We start from the raw sequence: 25,899 nt of genomic DNA, 5'->3' as shown, positions 1-25,899 counted from the left end.
GCTTAAAAAGCCGAGTTTAATTAGTCAAGTGGCTATGGGTGGAGCCTTGGAAGAGATTAGAAAGGGTCTTTTCGAGCGCTTTAAGACTTGAAAGGCGGGTGACAATAGTTCTCAAGGGTCTGGGTTAAGCCTTGCAGATTTCTCTTTGAACAGCTCCATTCTCCAGCGTGCACGCCCGGGCTGGGGGCTGACTTCCCCGTTGTTTCTGTAAGAAGAGATCCAGGAGAGCTGGGCTTGCTTTTTATTTACTTTTTTCCCCTTCTTTTTTGACCTAAGGGCCGAGCAGTGAGGGTCCCGGGGCGGATGAGGTGGGGTTGCCCCGCTAGGCGCACCCATCCCTAGCCCCGCTCAGGCCCAGCACTCCCCACCTTGGCCAAGGGGCGGAGCGCGCCCAGCGGCCACGCGCGCGGGCGGCGAGGGGGCGTGTCCGGCGGGCGCGCGCGGGTGGCGGAGGGAGCGTGTCCTGCGGCGGAGTGGGCGTGTCCGGAGACGAAGTGGGCGTGTCCGGCGGGCGCGCGCGGGCGGCAAGGGGGCGTGTCCCGCGGGCGGCGGCGGCGGCGCGGGCTGGGTGCGCGGCGCAGCCTCCTGTGTTGGAATGTGCGGCTCCCGCGAGCTTGCGGCGCAGCAGCAGCAGCAGCAGCAGAGCGAGCGCCGCCGAGGCCCCGGACCCCAGACCTCGGCGGCGGCGGCCGGGACAGCAGGGCGAGGAGAGCCCGCGGCCTGAGCGCTCCGCAGCCTCCCCCACCCCCCACTCTCGGGCCTTCGCGGGCCCCGACGCCCAACTTTTCCACCCTCCCTCCCTCCCCCCCTTCCTCCCCCGAAACTCCTGCAACAAAGAAAAGTAGTCGGAGGAGGATCGGCGACGCCAGGTCCGCAGCCCCTCCTGGCCCAGGAAGGCCGGTAAGCGCGGCGCGGGGCCGGGGGGCTCGGGGCGGGTGGGGGAGGGCCGGCCGGCCGGGCGGCGGCGGCGGGAGGGGGAGGGCGCGGAAGGACGCGGAGCGAGGCGCTGTCCAGGGCTGATTTGCAGATACTGTGGCTCCGGCGGCGAACGGGGGCGGGCGGCGGGGCGGGATCGGGTTACACCGGCGCGGGCCCCGGGGGGCTGGGCTGGGGGGCGTCCGGGGGGGGAGCGGCGCGGCGCCGGGACCCCCTCCCCACCCCGCCGCCGCCGCATCTGCCCCCGCGCGGCCCGGGCGCCGGCGGAGTCCGGTGCGGAGGCCGCGGGCGCGGCGCTGCCTGGGGCCCCGGTCCTGAAACTTCCTCCTCGCCCTCCCGCCGCCCCCAGGGCCCGCCGCAGCCCCTCGCCGCCCGCCGCCCGCCGCCCCCTCCCTGCGCGGCCTCTCCCTCTCGCCGGAAGGCGCCGTGGAGCGCGGCGGGGCGGGTTGAGTCAGCCCGGGGCCCGGGCGGCGCCGCCGCCAATGGGGCTGGACAGCGATTTCTGCGCTCGGGCCGTTTCCCCGCCGCCGCGCTCCGCGCCCGGCCGCCTGGCCTCCCGGGGCGGCGGGGCCGGGGCGCGCGTCCTCCCGCGGGGCGCCGCGGCCGAGTGAGTCCGCAAACTTCCGGGGGGCGGCGGGCGGGCGGGCGGGCGCGCGTGGGGGGGCCCCCGGCGCTCGGGGCCGGCGCCGCGGAGCGTCTGGGCCCTCGAGGGGCGGAGGGCTCGCCCCGGAGCCGGGAGAGGAGCGGAGCGGAGCGGAGACGCCGGCGCCGCGGTAACTTTCCTCTTCCCTTTCCTCTCCCCCCAACGCGGGTCCGAGGGCCGGGGCGGGGGCTGCCCTGGGGGAGACCGGTCTTGGCCCCACGGCGCCCCGAGTTGGTCCCCCCTTCCCTTTTTTTTTTTTTTTTTTTTTTTTTTTTTGAGGGGAAGGAGAGGGGGGCCCAGAAAAGGCTTCGGGACCATGGCTGGGGCCAGCTCCTCCGAGCGGGTGTGCAAGTGTGTGCCGCGAGCGGGGCGAGCCGAGAGGAAGCGAGAGTTTGCAGGAGCCGCTTTGTGTTGGGCATTTTGAGAAAATGGCCGAATGCCGATTTCAGCCGGGACGGGCCGCGCTGGCGGCGGCGGCAGCGCAGGAATCCGCGCACCACGCCGGGGTCCGGGGCTCCGCCGGGACGGCCTGCCTGGCCAGCGTTGGGGTTTCTTTAGGGGGGTGGGAGTTAGGGTTTGGGGGGACTGTTAGGAAAGCTGATGTTTGGGTAAATGCCGATGTTTGGAAGCCTTGGGACTGGAAGCCTTTGCCCTCGGTTTGTGTTCTGTGATGGCATCCGAGTCCCAACTTTTGCGGGGACGTTATAACTCAGCCCCGTTCGCGTTCATGACGCCTCGGTGAAACGGATTACTTTTTTTTTTGGGGGGGGGGGGGTTAAACTTTTTTCGTTCTTGCCACTTGTTTCCGATTTGTCTAATGTGCAAGAGAAGACCTACGTTGAGACTATAGAGTGCCTTGGGAATGGGACCTGGTTTGAGACGAGTTAAAAGGCCCTGCTGCCTGTTTTCAAGAAGGTGATCTTGTAATGGCTTCCACTAGGCAAGTAGGCCAGGGCGAACACAATGCCAGAAAGTTGCTGATGGTCGAGCTGGGTTGGAGGATGATTTTAAGTAGGTGGTTTGGAAGATTTATTTTTCATTTGTGAAGTTTTGAGTACACCAGATTTACTTTTTTCGCAGGAAAAAAAGGTCCGTAATTTCCCCCCTCCCGTCAAACAGGTTAAATCAGCAAGAAAGTAAGAAACAAAGTAGTACTTTTACTCCTCTGGAGTTAGTTGAGGGAATGTAAGTTTCAGTTCAGTTGACCCGTGTATTACAGGCTTCTACTTTCTAGCCATGTTTGCCTGGCTTTTGGATTTCTCTCCCTTTTCTGATCAGACCAGTTGGAGGATCTGGGAGGCTAGTTTTTACTATTCACCTTGGATTTAGAAGTAAGTTTAATTAACATTAAAAACGAAAGCTTCTGTTTTGTTTGGTTTTTGCACCAGAAAAAAAAAGTGTTTGCCAGTAGTAGACCTTCTTGGTGGAGCTAATTATGTCACAGATTTGATAAAGTTTTTTGGAGGGGTAATAGACAATATTTTTTGGGTTATGCAGTAAAGAATTTGAAATTACAAAAAGATTTTAAAGGCTTCTTTCTAGTAAGTTGATGGAGTTCATTGAGTTTAGAGGTTATTTTGGAAATGTATTTTTTAAAAGATATGACGAATTATGGTAACGTTTTGGTTTTAGACCAGTAAAAGTTGTGTTTAAACGGGTGCTTTTGTGTTTTGTCTTGTTTCTAATTCAGAATACAGTCATGGCCACCCAGGTAATGGGGCAGTCTTCTGGAGGAGGAGGGCTGTTCAACGGCAGTGGCAACATGGGCATGGCCTTGCCTAACGATATGTATGACTTGCATGACCTCTCCAAAGCGGAGTTGGCCGCTCCTCAGCTCATCATGTTGGCAAATGTGGCCTTAACCGGGGAAGTCAGCGGCAGCTGCTGCGACTACCTCGTGGGCGAAGAGAGGCAGATGGCAGAGTTGGTGCCTGTTGGGGATAACAACTTCTCAGATAGTGATGGAGAAGGACTTGAGGAGTCTCCGGAAGTCAGAGGTGGACACAGTGGCCTGGAAAACATGGAACTGGAAAGTTTGGAACTCAGTGTTGCAGAACCACAGCCTGTGTTTGAGGTCCCAGCTGCCCCAGAAGTTTACAGCTCAAATAAAGAGCTTCCTCCCGAGACACCTGGAGCAGAGGACAAAGGCAAGACCTTGAAGACCAAACCCTTTCGCTGTAAGCCATGCCAATATGAAGCGGAATCTGAAGAACAGTTTGTGCATCACATCAGAGTTCACAGTGCCAAGAAGTTTTTTGTGGAAGAAAGTGCAGAGAAGCAAGCAAAAGCCAGGGAGCCTGGCTCTTCCACTGCTGAAGAGGGAGATTTCTCCAAAGGCCCCATTCGCTGTGACCGCTGTGGCTACAATACCAATCGATATGATCACTATACTGCTCACTTGAAACACCACACTAGAGCTGGTGATAATGAGCGAGTCTACAAGTGCATCATCTGCACATATACCACAGTAAGCGAATATCACTGGAGAAAACACCTAAGAAACCATTTTCCAAGGAAAGTGTACACATGTAAAAAATGCAACTATTTTTCAGACAGAAAAAACAATTACGTTCAGCATGTTCGAACTCATACAGGTAAGAGGACCTTTGTAGGCCATAACTTCAACTCACCTCCGATAGTTAATTGAGTGGGTAGTTAACAATAATACTAAGAAAGGGTGGGTGGGTGGGTGGGACTAGATTCAAACCCTGATTCGATTATTTGCTGTCTTTGTGACCTTTGAACATGTTATTTATTCCCTGTGCCTCAGTTTCTTCATGGAGGTAACTATACTATAGAATTAAGGGATCTAGAGAGGAACACAAATCAAGTACTGACTGTTATATGGAAGAATATTCAAGAGAAATCTTATCAATGTTCTTTCTAAAATACGTACTCTTAACAACTTGGGATAGACCATTTAGCCAGATGAGACTACTGTTTTTGTTAGAAGATGTATTTAGTTGGTAGTGAATACATCTATATGCATACAGTAGTTTTCCAAAGGAATTTTAGGACTTTGATTAAAAAAAAAGAAAAGAAAAAAAGGGCCGAAACTCGTTTGGCTCAGTGGATAGAGCGTCGGCCTGCAGACTGAAAGGTCCCGCGTTCGATTCTGGTCAGGGGCATGTGCCTTGGTTGCGGGCACATCCTCGGTGGGGGGTGTACAAGAGGCAGCTGATCCATGTTTCTCTCTCATCGATGTTTCTAGCTTTCTGTCCCTCTCTCCTCCTCTCTGTAAAAACAATAAAATATATTTAAAAAAGAAAAGGGAAAAAGTAACCCTTGCATAACCACATTTATCAGAGCCTCAAACTATTTAAAACATTTGACTTGGGATATTGAGCTCCTAAATGGAACAATTTGTCCCCAAAACACAGAAATGTGAGAAGTTTTTAAAGCATTGGTGGCATTATCACTCAAATTATTTTCCTAAGAAGGCAACCACATGTGGAAAATGCAACTATTTTTCAAACAAAAAGTAATGTTCAACTTATTTGAACTCACAGGTAAGAGGACCTTTCTAATTTATAAGTAAGTGCCTTCTTTCAAAAAAAGTGGGACAATCTTAAAAATATGAGCAATTGCAAATATCTCAAAATAAAGAGAATGCTACACTGCACCAACATATACCCATCATCTACACCCAACAATTAAAAATATTTTGTCACATTTTGCAATTCATTAAAAAAAAAAAACAACCCAGCTTTTTGAGATATACTCTACTGCCACACAATTCATCCATTTAAAGTTATGGCTCCGTGGTTTTAATATATTCACAGTGCTGGAGAGAATTTTGCCAGGTGAAGTTAGCCAGTCAGAGAAAGGCAAGTACCAAATCATTTTACTTAATATGTGGAATCTAATAAACAAAATAGAAAACAGACACCATGATAATTACCAGACGGTAAGGATAGTAGGGGAAGAAGTGTGGCAAGCATCAATGCCACAAAGTAACAGTACAAGAAGGGCAAGGATTCTCTGAATGCGAAGGGAAAGCGGCGTATGACAGGAAGTAGAGTGGCTATGGTGGGCAGACTAAGCCGATTTTCTGAAAAAAGGTTAAAACTACAAAGAAGATTGTGCTGAGGTTTGAATGTATTGAGCCCAACTGCAGATCTCAGAATGCTGGCTATTAAGAGATGCAAGCATTTTGAACTGGGAGGAGAAAAGAAGAGAAAGGGTCAAGTGATCCAGTTCTAAGCTTCATATTTTCTTTTATTATATGACAATAAAATCTTGATATGTTCACTTCAAAAAAAAAAAAAGTATGGGGATAAATGGTAATGAAAGGAGACTTGACAGAGGGTGGTGAACATAATACATTATACAGTTGGTATATTAGACCTGGAACCTATATAATTTTATTAGCCAATGTCACCCCAATAAGTTCAATTAAAAATACGTATTCACAGTGTTTTGCAGCCATCACCACTATCAATTTTAGGACATCTTCACCCAAAAAGAAACTTTCAGTAGTCACTTCCCATTTTTCTTCAGTACCTCTTAATTGTTGGCTTTCTCACGTGTTTTTTTTTTTGTTTTTTTGTTTTTTTAATATATTTTATTGATTTTTTACAGAGAGGAAGGGAGAGGGACAGAAAGTCAGAAACATCTATGAGAGAAACATCGACCAGCTGCCTCCTGCACACCCCCCACCAAGGATGTGCCCACAACCAATGTACATGCCTTTGACCGAATTGTACCCAGGACCCTTCAGTCCATAGTCAGACGCTCTATCCACTGAGCCAAACCAGTTTCAGCTCACGTTTTTCAAATAATGTAACTATAGGTAGTTAATTTTAAAAAACATTTTTATTGATTTCATAGAGGAAGGAAGAGGGAAACGTTAATGAGAATTACTGATTGGATGCCTCCTGCACGCCCTCTACTGGGGATTGAGCCTGTAACTCGGCTTGTGCCCTGAGGGGAAGTGAACCCTACCTGACTTACTGGTTCATAGGTTAATGCTCAACCATTGTGGCCAGGCTGGTAGTTATTTTAATTTACATTACATTTTCCTGGTAAGGGTTGTTACATTTGAGGTCTGATTATTGGTCTGAACAATCTAGTACTGTACTCTTGGGTCATAAATGAAAAGGGACTATTGGGATGCTGTTTGGTTGTAGGAGTTGTCTCTGTAGAACTGAATCCCACAAGTAAAAGTGGGACACTGGAGAGGTAAATTGATGTTGCATTGCATGAGTGGTAGATTTTAAAGTTGGAGGTGAAATTCCATTGAAGGAAAGAAGCCTGCAGCAAGATTTCTAAGCCCCAGAAGATTGCTTTTGCATTTAAAGTTTTAAAATCTGGTCAAGTAGCCCAGCCGGTGTTGCTCAGTAGTTGAGCAATGACCTATGAACCAGGAAGACATGGTTTGATTCCTGGTCAAGGCACATACCTGGGTTGCTGGCTCGATCTGGGGTGAGGGGGGAGTGTGTGGAAAGGACAAGCAGGAGGCAGCCGATAAATGATTCTCTCTCATTGGTCTTTTTTTTATTTATTTAATATATTTTATTGATTTTTTTTTTTTTTTTTACTGAGAGGAAGGGAGAGGAATAGAGAGTTAGAAACATTGATGAGGCCAAAGCCGGTTTGGCTCAGTGGTAGAGCGTCGGTCTGCGGACTGAAAGGTCCCAGGTTCGATTCCGGCCAAGGGCATGTACATTGGTTGCGGGCACATCCCCGGTGGGGGGCGTGCAAGAGGCAGCTGGTCGATGTTTCTTTCTCATCGACGTTTCCAGCTCTCTATCTCTCTCCTTTCCTCTCTGTAAAAAATCAATAAAATATATTTAAAAAAAAAAAAAAAAGAAACATTGATGAGAGAGAAACATTGATCAGCTGCCTCCTGCACACTTTCCCCTGGGGATGTGCCTGCAACCAATGTACATGCCCTTGACCGGAATCGAACGTGGGACCCCTCAATCCGCAGACCAACACTATCCACTAAGCCAAACCAGTTTCAGCTCTCCACATGAATTTGAGGTTGATATTTTCACAATAAGATTATACTTTACATAGCTGACACTGGTTGTGTGGATTTCACATTTTATTGTTAAACCGATTTGGTCTTTATATTTTCTAAAAAGATTTTTCTATCCTATTACCTTGTGATTTTTATTTTATTTAATTTTTTGGAAAATTTTTATTTGAGCCCAAACTGATGACAAAGACTAGGAAGCAAGATCTCCAGGGCTTCCTACCTTGTGATTAAAAAAAAACCAAAAAAAAAACCCCACACAATTTGGTGGTATATAAATGGAAGGTACATAATTTGGTTATGTAAATTCTGAGAGTATCTCTGCTGTTAAATGCATGGCTCTAAAAATTGTATTTATGAAAAAATAAATTTAGTGCTGAACAGTAGAGATAAGGAATGACAGCAGAATCACTTATTTCTCATTTTTCATAATGTAGCTGACAGTAGCCTAGTTTTCAGAGTAAGTGGGTTTCTTATTTTATTGAGTAATAAATGCTAGGTACTTTATTCTATTCTGTGCTAACCTTCAGAACAATCCATTAGTGAAACGGGTTTGCCAGACATTAGCCTTTGATTACTTACTGAGAGGAAACTTATTGTTTAAAAGCTTGAAGTGCTGGGCCCAAGGTCACAAGAGATTCAAAATCCCAATCTCTCTCTCTCCCTCTCTCTCTCTCTCTCTCTCTCTCTCTCTCTCTCTCTCTCTCTTTTTTAATTTCTTTATTGATTTCAGAGAGGAAGGGAGGAGAGAGAGAGAGAGAGAAACATCAATGATGAGAGAATCGTTGATTGGCTGCCTTCTGTAAGCCCCCTACTGGGGATCAAGCCCAAAACCCAGGCATGTGCCCTTGGCCAGAATCGAACCTGGGACCCTTCAGTCCGCAGGCCGATGCTCTATCCACTGAGCCATGTCGGCTAGGGCAATCCCAGTATCTTTTTTTTTTTTTTTTTTTTTTTGATCCAGTGTAATTTATTGGAATGAATTCCACACAAGAACATAGGCTGGGTATTGCCATAAAAAGCAGGTTTGCTGAAAAAATGCCAAAGTAACAAGATCCAAGCCTACTGATCCTCGCTGACAAGCTGATTGTAAGCATGATGAACTGCTGGGGCAGCCCCGTGGTGCCGGGGCCGAGGCTCTGCTCGTCAAAAGAGTTTTCTTTTTTTTTTTTTTTTTTCTTTCTTTCTTTCTTTCTTTCTTTCTTTCTTTATTTATTTATTTATTTTTTACATATTTTCTTGATTTTTTTTTATTGCCCCCCTCCCTAGGTAATTAGTATAGTAGTGGCTGAGGATTGTTTTCATTAGAGTCTTAAGTAAAAAGATTTTTAATTTTGTGGCTTAGGTATTTAACCAGTTCACAAACTGTACTTTATTTTTTATTTTATATTGATATTTTTATTTATTTATTTATTAAATATATTTTATTGATTTTTGTACAGAGAGGAAGGGAGAGAGATAGAGAGTCAGAAACATCGATGAGAGAGAGTCATAGATTAGCTGCCTCTTGCACACCTCCTACTGGGGATGTGCCCGCAACCAAGGTACATGCCCTTGACCGGAATCGAACCCGGGACCCTTCAGTCCCCAAGCCGACGCTCTATCCATTGAGCCAAACCGGTTTCGGCTAATATTTTTATTTTTATTTTTTATAGAGAGAAAGGAAGGAAGAGAGAGATTAATTTGTTTCACCCATCTATGCATTCATTGTGCCCTGACTGGGATCAAACCAGCAACCTTGATATATCTGGACAACACTATAACCAACTAAGTTACCTGGTCAGGGTCACAAATTCTACTTTAAAAGACGACATTTTTGCCTGTATGTGTGACTGAGAAATCATTGTTTTGTAGATTGTGCCTATAGTATATAGTATTGCCCAGATAGAATCAATCTATTTTGTTATAAAGAATTTAAAAGAAAATTATCCTTTATTGACTCTTCATGTTAATCTACAGTAGTATTTAATTTTTATTTCGTTAACTTTTAGAATAACAGCTTGATAGAATTTACATATCATACAATTCACTATGGATAGGCCAGTTCTGGACATTTCATATATAAGGTATCCTCAAAAAATGTACACCCACTGAATAATTGCCACATAAATTCTTATGGGCACAAAATGTTTTTTTTTTTTAATTTAAATTCTTTATTGTTTAAAGTATTACATATGTCTCCTTGGGTGCACAACATTATTCATCAGTTAATGGGTGTTTGGATTGTTTTCATTTTCTGGCTATTATGAAAGATGCTACTATGAATATTTCTCGAACAAATTTTTGAGTGGACAAAAGTTTTTTTTTTGTTTTTTTTTTTAATTTATCTATCTATGAAATTGCTGTGCCAAATGGGTAACTATTGTTTACTCATTTGAGGAACTGCCAATTATTTTCTGAAGTGGCTGCATTAATTTTACAATCCCAGTAATGTATAAAGGTTCCAATTTCTCCACATCCTAGCCAATATTTATTAATATCTGCCATTTTGATTGTAGGCAACCAATTGGGTGTGAAGTCTTGATCTTATTTTGATTTTCATTTCCCTCATGGCTGATGATATTGTGCATTTTTCCATTTTCTTATTGGCCATTTGTGGATCTTGGATCTTCTGTAAAGAACTACTTTTAATATTTTAAAAAACTATCTTAAAATTCTTTCAGATAAAAGTAGTCATTCTACGCTATGAGTTATTTACAGCTAATCTATAGCTACCAGCCAGTTACAGTTGAACAATTACATTTACATTTCTCACTTATCACCACATTCTTCATTTTTGTTCTGTTCCTTTCTTAATTTTATTAGACATGTATTGCTATATCTTACTATGTAGACAAAAAGTAATAACTGATATTTATTGAGGGCTTTATATGTGCCAAGACACAGTGTTAAGTACACTGCATGTATTAAATTCTCACAATCCTAAGAAGTAAGGGTACTGTTACTTTTCTAGTTGCAGAAACTTCCTTAAGGTCATAATTATTATTTTATGGCCAAAGAGTAGATGAAACAAATTTTCAAACTTAAAAAAAATGTTGTGGTTGACAACCCACACTCAAAAACAGACACATTTCCTGTCTTTGTGTCTTAAATTCTTCAGTACTAAATCACTGGCCTCTCATCTTCACTTGTTCTGTCCCTATGGCTTTATGAATAAACTTTGTTTTAACACTGCATTTCATAACAGCTGAATCTACCACTGGAAATTTTTAGCTAAACACAACAAAATCCCTGCTCAAAAGCATTCTTGCTTTAAACTATAACAATTTCAAATGGTAGATTTATCCTTTTTTTAAAAAAAGTTTTTTTAAAAAATTGATTTCAGAGAGGAAGGGAGAGGGGGAGAGAGAGAGAGAAACATCAATGATGAGAGAGAATCATTGATCGGCTGCCCCCTACAGTGGGATTGAGCCCGAAACCTGGGCATATTTCCTGACTGGGAATCGAACCTTGACCTCCTGGTTCAAAGGATGATGTTCAACCACTGAGCCACACTTGCTGGGCTAGATTTATCATTTTTACAAGGATTTTTAAAAAGCTAACCTTTAGCTGTTTTGGCTCAGTGGTGGATAGAGTGTTGGCCTGTGGGCTGAAAGGTCTGGGTTCAATTCCCTTCAGGGGCACATGCCCAGGTTGTGAACTCGATTCCCAGTAAGGGGCATGCAGGAGGTAGCTGATCAATGATTCTTCTCTTTCATCATTGATGTTTCTGTCTCTCTCCCAATCCCTTCCTCACTGAAGTCAATAAAAAAAAATATTTTTAAAAAGTTAGCTAAAACAAAAAGAAAAAAGTTACCCAAGCCATAGCATAAAAATATTTGGGTAGATTTTCTTTAAGGATAATTCTAAATTAAAAAAAAAATGCTCCTTGATGCCTTATCAAGATAATTTCTCAGTAGTTAACATTTAATATAGTCTGGCCAGGTAGCGTCAGTTGGTTACCCAGCCTGTTAGGGCACAAAAAAGAACCAATGAATGCATACATAAATGGAACAACAAATTGCTCTCTCCTTCCTTTCTCTAAAAAAATAAAGTTTAATGTAATAATATGTAGTATTTCTGTGAAAATTAAAAGTGCTGTAGAATTCAGAAAGCCAATGAGTGTCAGCAAAGTTGAAATGATGTAGTTATGTAAACCCTATAAGGCCTATATGAAATGACTTTTTTAAAAAAATATATTTTTATTTTTTTATAGAGAGGAAGACAGAGGGATAGAGAGTTAGAAACATCGATGAGAGAGAATCATCAATCAGCTGCCTCTTGCACACCCCCTACTGGGGATGCGCCCGCAACCAAGGTACATGCCCCTGACCGGAATCGAACCCGGGACCCTTCAGTCTGCAGGCCGATGCTCTATCCACTGAGCCAAACCGGTTTCGGCATGAAATAACTTACATTTTTAATACATTTACATAAATTGACTATGTGCCAGGAATAGGAATAATTTTTGTTAGAAAATACACAGTATTGGTTCTTGTAAATATTAGTGAGAATTATGCTTGCCTTATTTTATCATATTAAAAACACTAATTATATTTTTGCAGGAGAGCGCCCATATAAATGTGAACTTTGCCCTTACTCAAGTTCTCAGAAGACTCATCTAACTAGACATATGCGTACTCATTCAGGTTGGTAAGAAATGGGAACTTTTCTATCATTTATAGTAAACTACCATTATAAGGAAGTACTAGACCTGGAACTGGGTAATTATTTATGATTACATTTTTAAAATGTAATTTAGAAACTAGTTAAAAATCAGTATTCTACTCCTGTGGAGTTGTATTTAAAGAGGAGATTCTTAGTGAGTCCATAGATGGAACTCCTGTAAATGTAAATGTATGTGCACTTTTCTGGGAGGAGGATCCTTAATTTTCATTAGCTCTTCAATAAGTTCGGTGACACACAAGTTGAACTGATATCGTAGACCATGGCTGGTTAGTGCTATTTGAACACTCCTACTTTCTCACATTTTTTCTTCAACACAGTATGGCACCAAATTTCATAGTGTGTGGTTGCCAGGGACTAGGGATTCCTTCTGAGCTTCTCAGGTCTTGAACTTTGGATTTGTTCTATTTTGAAAGTTGATAAGGCTTTTCTGAGAACTTATCAGAAAAGCCTACCTTTAAAGAATTATACATAACCTGAGATGTTACAAAAGCCTACCTTTAAAGAATTATACATAACCTGAGATATTAACTTATTAGCCTATAATAGATCAAGTTCAGACAGTAACAAGTAGGAGATTCTTGTACTACAGTACAAGATCAAGATCACCAACCAGAATTGGACCCGATTATCAAGCTGGCCGAGTTAAAAGTATTAGCATAGGTGGTCTTGTGATTGGTAGTCATTTCATTTTGGCCATGATTGACCCTTGGTGAACTGCCATGTCTCTTCAGATTTAGAATATACGTATATGTATCCCTGTGGGCAAACTATGTTAAGTACAATTTTGTTGTTTACAAACATCTATGTAGACTAGGGGTGTCGAACTCAATCAGAGAAGGGGCCAAAATCTAAAATCCAGCCTAAATCGCGGGCCGAATGGTTTACTGAACAGTCATAAACTGACAATGTCATAAACTGACAGCGGAGTGCAGTGATGACAGCGCGGTGCGGGCCACATTGCAAGGCCTGGCGGGCTGGATTTGGCCCGCGGGCCTTGTGTTTGACACATGTGATGTAGACCAATCATGTCAAACTCAAAGGCTAACACGGGCCAAATAAGTTTTAAGTTTATGTGGGCTGCAAGAAAACAAAAGCTTCAATTTTCATAGAAACGTAGGTTTATTTTGATAGACACATACTGAATACAAAAGGCTGAAATGAGTAATCATTAACAAAACAATAGAACATATAAGTAAAGATTAATATTTTTTCTTGAACATTAACTTAACCAGATACTGAATAACTGCACAAATTAAAAAGCGTAATGCAAATAACCTATTTTTCTTGTTTTCTGAAAGCAAAATATTTTCTGTTGTGCACACCAAACAATACTAATGATGGCAAACAGCTGCTAAAATATTTGCTGCTAGTATTAGTGGAGAGAAATGTTGCACTTGTGTGTAAGTCATGTAAGGGATATGAATGCAACATTATTATAGTAGATAGTTATTAGCAACATTGTAGTTTGTTATTGATAATTATGTATAACAGGATATTGTAAAAGTTAAGTTACAAAATTTTTTTAAAAATGTTTCTTACATACTGTTATATTGGCTGGACCACAAAAATATTCATTGTGGGCCGTGAGTTTGACATGGTTAATGTAGACCTACCACTCTTACGTTAATGGTTACTATAAATCTATGGTCAAATTGGGTAGCCACAAGCTGCATGTGGTTATTGAGCTTGTGAAATGTGGTTGATTTGAATTGAGTTGTATAAAATTCAAACAGTATGGAGAAAATGCAAATACTCTTTTTAAAATATTGAAAAATTACGTGTTGACATAATATTGAATATATTAGGTTAAAAAGTAAATTCATTTTTACGTTTGTAATGTGACTACTAGAAAATTTTAAATTAAATATGTTGCTCACATTTAAATATATATATATATGTTTTTATTGATTTTAGACAGGAAGGGAGAGGGAGAGAGAAACATCAGTTATGAGAATCATTGATTGGCTACCTCTTACAAGCCCCACACTGGGGATCAAGCTGCAACTCGGGCATGTGCCCTGTCTGGGAATTGAACCATAACTTCCACTCATAGGTTGACACTCAACCACTGAGCCAAGCTGGTGCTTGCTTGCATTTTATTGTTATTGAATATAGCTGTCTTATGTCAGTGATAAGACTGATTATAGCACAGATTCTGATTTGTGTAATTATGAAGGGGTCACATAGTATGCTTGCTAGCCTTTCTTGACCCTCTATGCTTGTCATGTTAATATATACTTTATGCCTTCTAAATTTCCAAAGCTATCGAGTTGGATCACTTAACCAGAACCTGGCTATGTTACTTTGCAGTGTTTCCTGGTTTCTTTTTCTTTTTCTTTTCCTTTTTTCTTTTTTCTTTTTTAAAAAATATATTTTATTGTTTTTGGGTTTTTTTTTTTTACAGAGATGAGAGGAGAGAGAGGGATAGTTAGAAACATCAATGAAAGAGAAACACCAATCAGCTGCCTCCTGCACACCCCCCATTGGGGATGTGCCCGCAACCAAGTACATGCCCTTGACCGGAATCGAACCCTGGACCTCTCAGTCCGCAGGCAGACGCTCTATCCACTGAGCCAAACCGGTTTCGACTGGTTTCGTTTTTTGAGGGTAACTTGGATGATATCTCAAGCTTTGTTGAGGCTAATAGACATATGTCCTGTTGGTAGACAGTATGCTCTATCCCTTAAATAAAACATTTAAGAGCTTTACATGAGTTAATTTATATAACTATCCTACCTATATAATAAAACCCTAATATCCAAATTGACCGAACAGTGGAACGACCAATCGCTATGACATTCACTGACTACCAGGGGGAAGATGCTCAATGCAGGAGCTGCCCCCTGGTGGTCAGTGTGCTTCCACAGGGGAGCACTGCTCAACCAGAAGCCAGGCTCACAGCAGAGGTGGCTGGAGCCTCTCCTGCCTCCGTTGTAGGCGGATAGTAAGGAGCAAGGGGTTCCGGACTGCAAGAGGGATGTCTGACTGCTGGCTTAGGCCTGATCCTCCGTGGACATCCCCCAAGGGGTCGTAGGCTGTAAGAGGGCACAGGCCGGGCTATTTCCATTTTACAAATGTGGAAACTAAGGCATTGAAGAAATGTGGCTATTTTTCTTGTAGAATGCCTGCCTTCTGGATTTGTCCTTATTTGATTTTTCATGGTGTCATTTAGTTTCTTCTTTTTCCCTGTGTCTTATTTATAAGCCAGAAATTAAGTGTAAATTCATGATGTAAAGTCATATATCTGGTTGACCCGTACTATTAGAATGACAAAGTATTTGTATCTTCATTGAAATAGTTTTGTCATTGTATAAGTATCTATGGTGTTTTAAGAATTTTGCCTGAACAATTTTGAGTGTGCTAACTGTTGCTTTTGGATTTTCTTTGCTATGTGTTTTTTTTAATTGTTATTTTTTTAAGGTTCTTTTAAAAAATATATATTTTTATTGAATTCAGAGAGGGAGAGGAAAAGAGAGAGAGAAACATCAATGATGAGAGAATCATTGATTGGCTGCCTCCTGCTTGCCCCCTACTAGAGATTGAGCCTGCAACCTGGGCATATACCCTGAGTAGAAATTGAACCTTCACTTCCTGGTTATAGGTTTATGCTCAACCACTGTGCCACACTGGCCAGGCTTCTTTGCTGTTCTTTCTGAACTATTCTTTAAAGCAAACAAAAAACTATACCATACTTCATTTTTTTAAAATATGTTTTTATTGATTTTGAGATTGGGAGAGGGAGATAAACATTAATTGGCTGTCTCCTGCATGCCTCCTACTGGGGATTGAATCCAAAACCTGGGCATGTGTGAACTGGGATTCAAACCAGCAATCTTTTGGTGCATGGGATGGTCAGCTGACTGAGCCACACCAACCAGGACTGGATTATTCTCGATAAGAACATGTATAACTTAATTAAAAATTCTTTCCCCTTTTGAATTTGCCATACACCTATAAATTAATTTGGGAAGAATTCAATAGATAATCTTATACATTTATAAAGGTGAAAAACGGGTAAATACAGATGGGGCAAAAGTAGGTTTACAGTTGTTTTACCCTTCAAAAAAAAAAAAAGATAAAATAATCTCTATTATAAAAACCCTTTGGCCCTGACGCCATCACACTGTCATAACCAAAGACTGGTCACCAGAGGCTACATGCACGGCAAGGTGCACGTGGGTGGGCGGGACTTGACTCTGGGTCCTGCATCCATCCTGGTGCGGCAGGAGTCAGTCTGGGTCTGGTTCTCGTGCGATATTGCACACTGGGCTCTAGTCCTGTATAATAAAAGCCTAATATGCAAATTGACCGAACAGCAGAATGACCCGTTGCTATGATGTGCACTGACCACTAGGGGGCAGACACTCAACATAGGAGCTGCCCCCTGGTGGTCAGCGTGCTCCCACAGGGGGAGTGCCACACAGCCAGAAGCTAGGCTCATGGCTGGTGAGTGCAGCAGCGATGGCAGGAGCCTGACTCCTCCGTGGCAGCGGCAGTGCTAGGGAGCAGCGAGCTGAATGGTAAGGAGTAACGAGCAGGTGGTAGGTAAGGAGCGAGGGGTCCTGTACTGCAAGAGGGTGTAGGCCAGGCTGAGGGGCCGCTGTGCTCCCCCTCCCCCAACTCACCCCCAGTGTATGAATTTTGTGCACCGGACCTCTAGTAAGATAATAAATAATAAATAATAAATACTGTGTTTTGTGAACTCACAACTGTAAACCTACTTTTGCCCCACCTTATATTACTAGAATTGGAAAAGGGAGTTAAAGACTTGGTATAGGGCAAGGGGTTTTATATTAAGCTATAAAATTGGGTGAATAGGTTTCTAATATAAGCAGGATTTTATTACAATAGAAAGAAATTGGAGCAAGTAAAGTATGCTGCCCTCAAATTTTAAACAGATTTCTACATCTTCCCATACCTTAACTAATGCTTGCTGTGTGAATGCCCTCATTCACTAGGGTTTTCAAAATGGGGTTGTTTTCCTATAATTATCACAGGTGTTTATTCAGAGGTAGGGTTTATGTGGATAGGCAGGATATGATGACTCCACCCTTCCCCCCAATACTAAAAATTTAACCAGTTACTACAGGTAATGTATATAGGGTGCCTGGCTAACTCCCCATGCTAAGTGTTTATATGGCTAAATTATCTTGATATTAGATTAAGTGTATACCTGAAACCCATATAATTTTATTAACCATCAAGTCACAACAGTAAATTCAAATAAAATTTTGAAAAAGAAAAGAATATTTTATAGATGAGAAAATGAGCCTTTAGAGATTTTTCAATACCATACTCAAGATCTCACAGTAAGTTACAGAAGCCCATATTTGATCACCTAGATATTCTTACTCCAAAACAGTTCTTAACTATTAGGTCACCTATGTTTGCCTATTCTTGTCTGTATATGTAAAATAAATGCTTGTCTCCATTGAGGTGATTCACTAGAGAGAGAACAAGATACGGCCAAGCACTATGGAGTAATGTAGCATGTTGTAGAAACCTGTTTACAAATTTGTTAGTGAACTAACATGGAAGAGTTGTCCACTTAGCTACATGTCCAATCTGATGTACTTGGATACGTATTTATTTCTGTGATCAAGTGTTTTATCATCAGACATTTTCTAATCATTAAAGCATGCCATCTACATCTACATTGTTTTACTTAATGTCTGAATAGCTTTGCTTCATGAAAATATTACGATGTAATATGAATTTGAGAATGTTTGAGAGATGAATTTTTATAAATGTCAATTTCCGTTTTTCTACTATGCATTCCATTGGACCAGTGGGGTATGGATACCACTTGGTAATATTTGCTAGTGTGTGATCTAGATGGGTATGTATTCAGGTAGAATATGTTACTCTTATGCCTTTAATTTGGGGTTACGGGTTGTTGTGGTTCTGTGATGTACCTGTGATTATTACTTTGTTTGCTTTTTTTCACATACCATATCTATTTGTATGCTCCTTCAAATTTACCTAGGTTTTTTTGGCCGTTTTTAAAAAAGAAGGTGGGTAAAAATCAGGGAAAGATTTCTGACTAGGATGTATTTTTGCTTTTAAATAGCATCTTTGGCATTGGGAAAATTTGCTGAATGAGGCTTGACTCAGATTTTGCCTTGATGGATAAAAGGGTTACATTTAAAGGGGAAAAAGGCCATTTGCTTCCTGAGGCTAACACAGTGTTGTTGTTTTTTTAAATATATTTTATTGATTTTTTACAGAGAGGAATTTAGAGGGATAGAGAGCTAGAAACATCGATGAGAGAGAAACATCGATCAGCTGCCTCCTGCACACCCCCCACTGGGGATGTGCCCGCAACCAGAGTACATGCCCTTAACCGGAATCTACCCAGGACCTCTCAGTCCGCAGTCTGACACTCTATCCACTGAGCCAAACCAGTTTCAGCTAACACAGTGTTTAAAATTTGTATCAAAGGTCTGGGAGTGTAGCTTAGAGTATAAGTTATTTCTTTGAAGTCTCAAGACTTATCTTTAAAATATCTGAATTTTATATTCCACTCCATTAGATTTTTTTTTTTTAACTAAACATAAAACATTTGAAGTTATTTTCTTTAAGAGTCCTTGCTCCAAAATTGAGAGCTGAACTTGGCCAGTAATTGTTGTGTATTAACAAATATCTGCTCTTTAATAGTTGTTGAGAGCCCTACGTTGATGAAATTTTTAGGTGATGATGGCTGACTGTGAGATACTTATTTCTTCGTTTAGTTTCACAATCAATGTCAAGGGATGGAGAAAATATACAAATAAATATGGTAAATGTAAAGTGCATGAAATAGTCTTTTCAATATATAGTTTTTGTGGGGGGTTTTTTTTTTGGTTAACATAATCCAATTCCTTATATTTTAATGATCTTGAATTCATTTCTTAATATGTCTTCAATGTCTCGTTTACTTTTAGGTGAGAAACCATTTAAATGTGATCAGTGCAGTTATGTGGCCTCTAATCAACATGAAGTAACTCGCCATGCAAGACAAGTTCACAATGGGCCTAAACCGCTTAACTGCCCACACTGTGACTATAAAACAGCAGATAGAAGTAACTTCAAAAAGCACGTGGAGCTACATGTTAATCCACGGCAATTCAATTGTCCAGTATGCGATTATGCAGCTTCCAAGAAGTGTAATCTGCAGTATCATTTCAAATCTAAGCATCCCACTTGTCCTAATAAAACAATGGATGTTTCAAAAGTGAAACTAAAGAAAACCAAAAAGCGAGAGGCTGACTTGCCTGATAACAGTAATACCAATGAAAAAACAGAAACAGAGCAGGTAAAAGTAAAGGGAGATGTAGCAGGAAAGAAAAATGAGAAGTCTGTAAAAGTGGAGAAAAAAGATAATGCTTCAAAAGAGAAAAAGTCTTCTAGTAATGCTTCAATCCAGGTGACTACCAGAACTCGGAAATCGGCGATGGAAGCTAGAGAGATGGATGTGCATTCAAGAACCAATTCAGAAAAAAACTGTAAAACCAAGAAAGGCAAAAGGAAGATGGAAGCTGAAGCCCATTCCTTACAAGATCCTGTTAATGATAAGGAACCTGTGACAAAAAAGAAAAAGAAGACAGAAAGCAAACCCAAAAATAGTCAGGAAGTACCAAAGTGTGAGAACAGAGTGGAGGAGAATAAAAAACAAAATACTAGTGTGAAAAAAAGTACGAAGAAGAAAACGCTGAAAAATAAGTCAAGTAGAAAAAGCAACAAGCCTGCTCAGAAGGAGACTGTTCAGAGGGGGCCTGCTCAGACAGAGCCGCCGCCACCCATGGAGCCTCCTCAGGTGGGGCCTGTTCAGACAGAGCCGCCTCCCGCACAGCCCGCTCCCATGGAGGTTCAGATGGAGGCTCCTCCTGCCATGGAGCCCCCTCCTGTTATGGAGCCTCCTCCTCTTGCAGAGCCTCCAGTTCCCAAAAAGTCTCCTCGAAAAGATAATAAAAAGGAAAAGTCTAATATGCAGAGTGAAATGGCAAGGAAGGAGCAAGTCCTTATTGAAGTTGGCTTGGTGCCTGTTAAAGAGAGCCAACTTTTAAAGGAAAGTGCAAGTGCACAGGATTTCTTACCACCGTTGCCAAAGGAAAACCTAAAAGAAGAGGAGTCAAAAGACCAAAAATTACTCACCGAATGTGAAGGAAGTCAAGAAGCCCCCCTTCAAAAAGTAGAAGCAAAAGAGGCAGGTAAGAGTCTAGCAGTTGTCAAGGAATCTGTCACTATTTCATCCTCAGAACAAAACTTGAATAAGCTAGAGGGTGAAACTTCAGATGGTAAACATCAGACTGACACTACGCTTTGTGAAAGCGGTATGGATACAGATGAGAACACAACGGAGAATCTCCCTGGGAAAGACTCAGCAGTTGAAGAATCAGTTTCACCACTGCTTCCTCTGCCAACAGAAAAACCAGAAGCAGTGTCCAAAACTGCTGTAGCATCACCTCCTGTTACCATGGCAGTGAATGAGTCTCAGGAAATGGATGAAGATGAAGGTATTCATAGTCATGATGGAAGTGACCTAAGTGACAACATGTCGGAGGGTAGTGACGATTCTGGATTAAATGGGGCCCGGCCAGTTCCACAAGAAGCTAATAGGAAAAATGCAAAGGAAGCCTCAACAGTCAAGGTGGCGGAGGGAGATTTTGTTTGCATCTTCTGTGATCGTTCCTTTAGAAAAGAAAAAGATTACAGCAAGCACCTCAATCGCCATTTGGTTAATGTATACTTCCTTGAAAAAGCAGCTAAAGGGCAGGAGTAATTAAACTTTGGAAAAGGCTTCAATTCTTAGTTTGTGAGGTCCTATTACATTTTATATACCTTTAAACTAGTAGACAACAATTTAATTTTAAAATTGCTTTAATTAGTGTCCAATGTTGATTTTAAGTGGCACTCTTTTTCTTATGACTCTACCTATTGAATCCATTTTAGCCAATCCAAGGGAGTTAGTGTACTAAACCAGCAGACACCTAAATCTGTTAGCTTACACATTTAATTGAAACTAGAAGGCCAAGGTGGCATAGCATTTTATTGCTTTGTCTATTATAACTTGTCAGTTTCCCTCTAATGTCTGTCTTCCTATTTCAGTTTAGTTTATTCTTAGTTTCTTCTGTAGCTCTATAAAAATTGGCATGCTTAAATAGCAAATTACTTGAAGAATTTGCCTGCTTTATATACAGTTAGCACTTTAAAAATTTTTTTAGAGATGAGAAGAGACATTTAAATTGAAGAAAAATTCTCCAAGCAATGGACATTGTTTCAGTCCAGGTATTTACTCCTGAGTTTTGATCAATATTTCTTATTTGTGTATGTTAATCGTCATAAAAACAATGATTTTGGTGTTTCTTTTATTTTTCATTTTGGTGCTTTAATGGCTTAAGATATTGCACATTGTTGTTTTTTTAACCTATGCAGTTAAATTTCTTCCTAGTAGTAAAGTAGCATTTATGTTGAACAGTAACACTTTATACATATATATGCATGTTTATTTTGTCCTCTTTGGAGGGATGCTTTTAGTTTTGTTTGCAAAAGGGCAGTTTTTCTTTTGCTGCAGTTGTCTTTTTTGCAGAATATTAGTGTGTGCAAGTTGGTGAGCAAATGAAACATACAGGTTCAAGTCATTGATTTTCACATCTTATATCTATACCAGATCTGTATTTCCTGTAAGTTATTTATTTTAAATGGATGTAGTAAATTCACAGCTCTCAACTTGAACTTTGCAATAAATGAACCACTAGAATATATTGATGGATTTTTCTCTCAAATACCAACCATAAGTAAAATTTATTGGCCTATTTTAGTATACTACTACTTAAATGTACAGTGTTAAGTCATATTTTTGAGGAAAACCTTTTTTCATAGATGGTTGGTATCCTATGGCTACTCAGCTGGGTAAAGAATTGTGACATTTGGGAATTATAAACAGAGACATAACATCTTCAAATTATCCAGAATATCAGTTGTGAGATTACAAAGCCATAATAATTATACAAAAAACTTAGATGAGAAAAAGTTAGTATGAATGCTGATAGACCAGCCATAACTTCCTATGAATACAATGAAAAAGGCTGGTGAACCTTAATTACAGTCCAGATTTAAAAATCACACTATCTCAGGGATCTCCACAAACACGAGTGGGTTTCCTGGCTGTCACTGTGACAGCCTCTTTGTACAGGTGAGGCCTCAGATGAATTGCAGCTATCTTGGTGTTCCTACTCTTTGTAGGAAAAAATGTGTACTCCCAAATTTATTTTGTTTTGATAGGTTCTTTGGCCAGTCGCCAAAGAATATGAAAGAATCCAACAGGATTTTTTTTTGTCTATAGTAGTTATTCATTGCAGTAAAAATAAACTATGATCCCAATAGAGAATCTTAAACAATTCTGATCTTCCATTTCCTGTTCTGAAATAACCATTTTATATTTCATTTATTTTCTTCTCTCTGGTGATCTCTTTGAGGTGTAGGTTGCAGAGAGTGGTAGTGCAACATGAAAAAAAGATTAGGAAAAGCGTTGATGAAGTGTGGGTGGAAAACTTGTTAAAAATCTAAGAGTGAAGTTTGAGTTAAAAGACATTTGAACTTTGAATTGACTGGGAGGCCAAAGATTCAAAGAAGATGATTTCTCTCAAGACAATAGGAGTAAATTGTGTGTTAATAGTGTGTTTTGTGTGCATGAATGGAAATTTGTAAATGATGTTGAATTCTAGGTGAATTCTTGGCTCCGACAATCATTGTCAACAGAAGATCAAGCTGCAAATATTTATGTTTTAAAATTTAAATTATAAAGCTAGTTTAATCTTTCTAACAACTAGTTTTGATGTTCATGGGTACATTTTATGTAAGTTACCTTTTACATTATATATGGAAAGATTCATGTTAAGTACAGATTGGAGATTAGGAATCAATTTGGGGGAGAGGTTTTTGTAGATTCTTTTGTACTAAAGAAAAACATTTGACTTCTTGGGGATTGACTTATTTTCTTATCTAGTTTTAAAGATAAGAATGCTAAACAAAAATATGAAGGAATTTAAAACCCCTTATTGTTAAATTGATCCGTGAAAACATTGTTATTAGAAATTGAGTAGGGCTTCTCAAGCCTTTCTTCCAGAAAACAAGAACTTGATTGTCAGGCCTATATTAGGTTCTGAACCTTAATGCAATGTATTTGTGCTTATTAAAAATTGTTTTAGTGAAAAGCATATAAATAATACGAACTTCTGGTCTAGTTGGGAGTTCTTCCATTTGTAAAATGTGATATTTGCATGAAACCGAAGCTTTGTGTTTTCTCCTCCACTGGATAGAATTTAAGCTAGACTTCCCTTTTGATAAAGGAAAAAAAAAAAATGAACAAGTTATTTGTAAATTGATGTTTAGTGACTAGAGATAAACTTGAAATACTAGAATACATAATCCTAATCCTAGGTAGTCTTATGAAAATGTATCTCTTAACTATCTTTTGAATCTATTGTTTTCAATATATTTTAAGTTATATATTTTTTCCTCTTTTTCAGAGCTGCTTCTTTCAGGCGCTTTTTTATTTTATTTTATTAAAGTGTAATTTACAAGGGGCAACATTTTTTTTTTTTTACAAGGTTTCTTATAACTATGGCTGGATGTTTTCACTAGTCTTCCAAGGAGGGTCATTTTATTTTTTAGAGTCACTTCTAAAGTCCTGTGGTCTTTAACTTAGGGACTATTTTTTATATGAATGCTAATATTTAAACCCAAGTAGACCTCATTACATGTCACCCTATGAATGTTGACAATGGAAGGGACTACCTTGTCTGTAGTGTATCAGTTCTGGACTGAAAAGCTGGGAAAGGAATATAATTTTCTTTTTTGCATAAATCAGAAAAATAGCTAGTGTGTGGAGTTTCCTTCTTGACCTCAGCAGATAAACAGCTAATAGTGTTAGTTCAGATTCAGGAAATTATCTGAATCCTGGTTTGTGTAGATTTATAATCTACATGCAATATTAACTAAATCAAATACCTTTTCAGTTTCACATTTATACATAGACTTTCCCCACTCTTTTCAGCATCCATTAGTTAGATATTGAACTTTGTAAACTGGCATTGAAACATTGCAACACTGTTTTTGTTGTACCAATTTTATAAACTTACAGTGCAATACGTGTTATTTTTTCAGACAAACCAAAGGTTAATTTCTCAAGGTTCTTGCTGCCTGCTTTAGCAGCTTTGGAGGATCTTTTATATACATTTGTAATAGATGAAAAATAAAACTGCAAATCTTTTTCTCTTTCTTTTTTTTTATGTTTAAACCATGTACCAAGTTTTTGGTCGAAATCATGTAAAATAAGTTAAACTTAAATTGCATTCTATTAACCAATATGAGTGTATTTCTGTAAGCATAGTTATGTTGAAATAAAGTTTTAAAAAGCATGTTATGCCTTTGTTTATTATTGGTACATCAGGTATCAAGGAATCCAGATTTATTGTGCTGAAATTGCAAATGTATTAATAATTTTCTAAATTATATTTTCCAGACAACCCATATTATCTAAAAAGGTCATAGTCAATCTTTATTGCTTGGGGTAACAATCTAGTGGATGGTAGTTCAAAGCATATTTTCCTGTCTCTGCTTTCTGGAAGGTGGAGGTTGTGAGAAACAATGAGAGGACAATTCATAGAAGGTTTTATGGAGTGACAGGTGTCCTCGTGCATGAATTCATGCATATTGGAAGAAAATTCATTTGAAGTATTTTAATATCACTATTCCCATCTTGCTAATGAAAAGAAAATAGGATTCTACTGAGTCTCCTATCTCTACCTACTCCAGGACTTTTGATGAGGATCAAATGAGATGAGGCACGGGAAAACACTTCACAGACATTTGGTTAAACTGCAAAATGTTTGCACTTGGCTATAAAGGTCAGGTTCTTGAGCTGAAGAAACTAGGATACCAGTCACTAGGGAGAGAAAGCTGGGTGTTGCTATGTAACATCATTACCTGGCGCCCACAGCAACTGTAGGCTGGGCTGTGGGCCACATTTTGTGCCATGGGGTCTTGGCAGCATTGGCTGCAATTTGGTGGGTTGTTGCTCCAAGGTGGTGGCAAGGCCTGTGTCCCACTTGGGTAAACCGGGACTTTTTTAAAACCATCGGATGTGGGGAAAATTGTTGAAAAACGTGACGATCTGGTCCCCTTACACTTGTGGGGAGTCAAGTTTTGGTCCATGGTGCCATTTATTTTAAAATGGCCAAAGCGCATCATGGTTGCACTTAGGCTGAACATCTGCCCCCGGTGGTCAGTGCATATCATAGGCACTGGTCAGATGGATGGACACTTAGCCTTTTATATATAGAGATTCCTCCCCAACCACAGGTCATTTTAAGGGTGTACTGCTTCTGCTGAAACCAGTTTGGCTCAGCGGATAGAGCGTCGGTCTGTGGACTGAATGGTCCCAGTTTCGATTCCGGTCAAGGGCATGTACATTGGTTGCGGGCACATCCCTGGTGGGGGGTGTGCAAGAAACAGCTGGTCGATGTTTCTCATCAACGTTTCTAGCTCTATCTCTGTAAAAAATCAATAAAATATATTTTTTAAAAAATGTGTCTGAACTTATAAAAAATAAAAATAAAAAATGCACTGCCGAAACTGGTTTGGCTCAGTGGATAGAGAGTCAGCCTGTGGCCTGAAAGGTCCAAGGTTC

At 40.6% G+C, this 25,899-nt stretch overlaps 1 protein-coding gene across 4 annotated transcripts; it reads left to right on the top strand.

The window, feature by feature from the left end:
• The first annotated feature begins 525 nt into the window (after positions 1-525).
• On the top strand, positions 526-24,628 carry REST (RE1 silencing transcription factor). 4 transcript variants are annotated; one of them, XM_084899273.1, is made up of 4 exons: positions 526-900; positions 3,270-4,173; positions 12,104-12,187; positions 19,151-24,628. In XM_084899273.1, the coding sequence occupies exons 2-4, from the start codon at positions 3,279-3,281 to the stop codon at positions 20,986-20,988; spliced, it is 2,817 nt and encodes a 938-aa protein (XP_084755399.1). In that variant the 5' UTR covers positions 526-900; positions 3,270-3,278; the 3' UTR covers positions 20,989-24,628. The 4 variants fall into 4 exon arrangements, with proteins under 4 accessions (XP_084755399.1, XP_084755398.1, XP_084755401.1 ...); XM_084899272.1 differs by lacking the exon at positions 526-900 and adding an exon at positions 1,378-1,543; XM_084899275.1 differs by lacking the exon at positions 526-900 and adding an exon at positions 1,559-1,709.
• Positions 24,629-25,899: the final 1,271 nt, after the last annotated feature.

The sequence above is a fragment of the Pipistrellus hanaki genome (assembly GCF_964339955.1).
Source record: "Pipistrellus hanaki genome assembly, chromosome: 1".
In the NCBI taxonomy this organism is placed as follows: domain Eukaryota; kingdom Metazoa; phylum Chordata; class Mammalia; order Chiroptera; family Vespertilionidae; genus Pipistrellus; species Pipistrellus hanaki.
The sequence above is the reverse complement of the archived record's forward strand: the minus strand, read 5'-3'. Positions and strand labels throughout refer to the sequence as shown.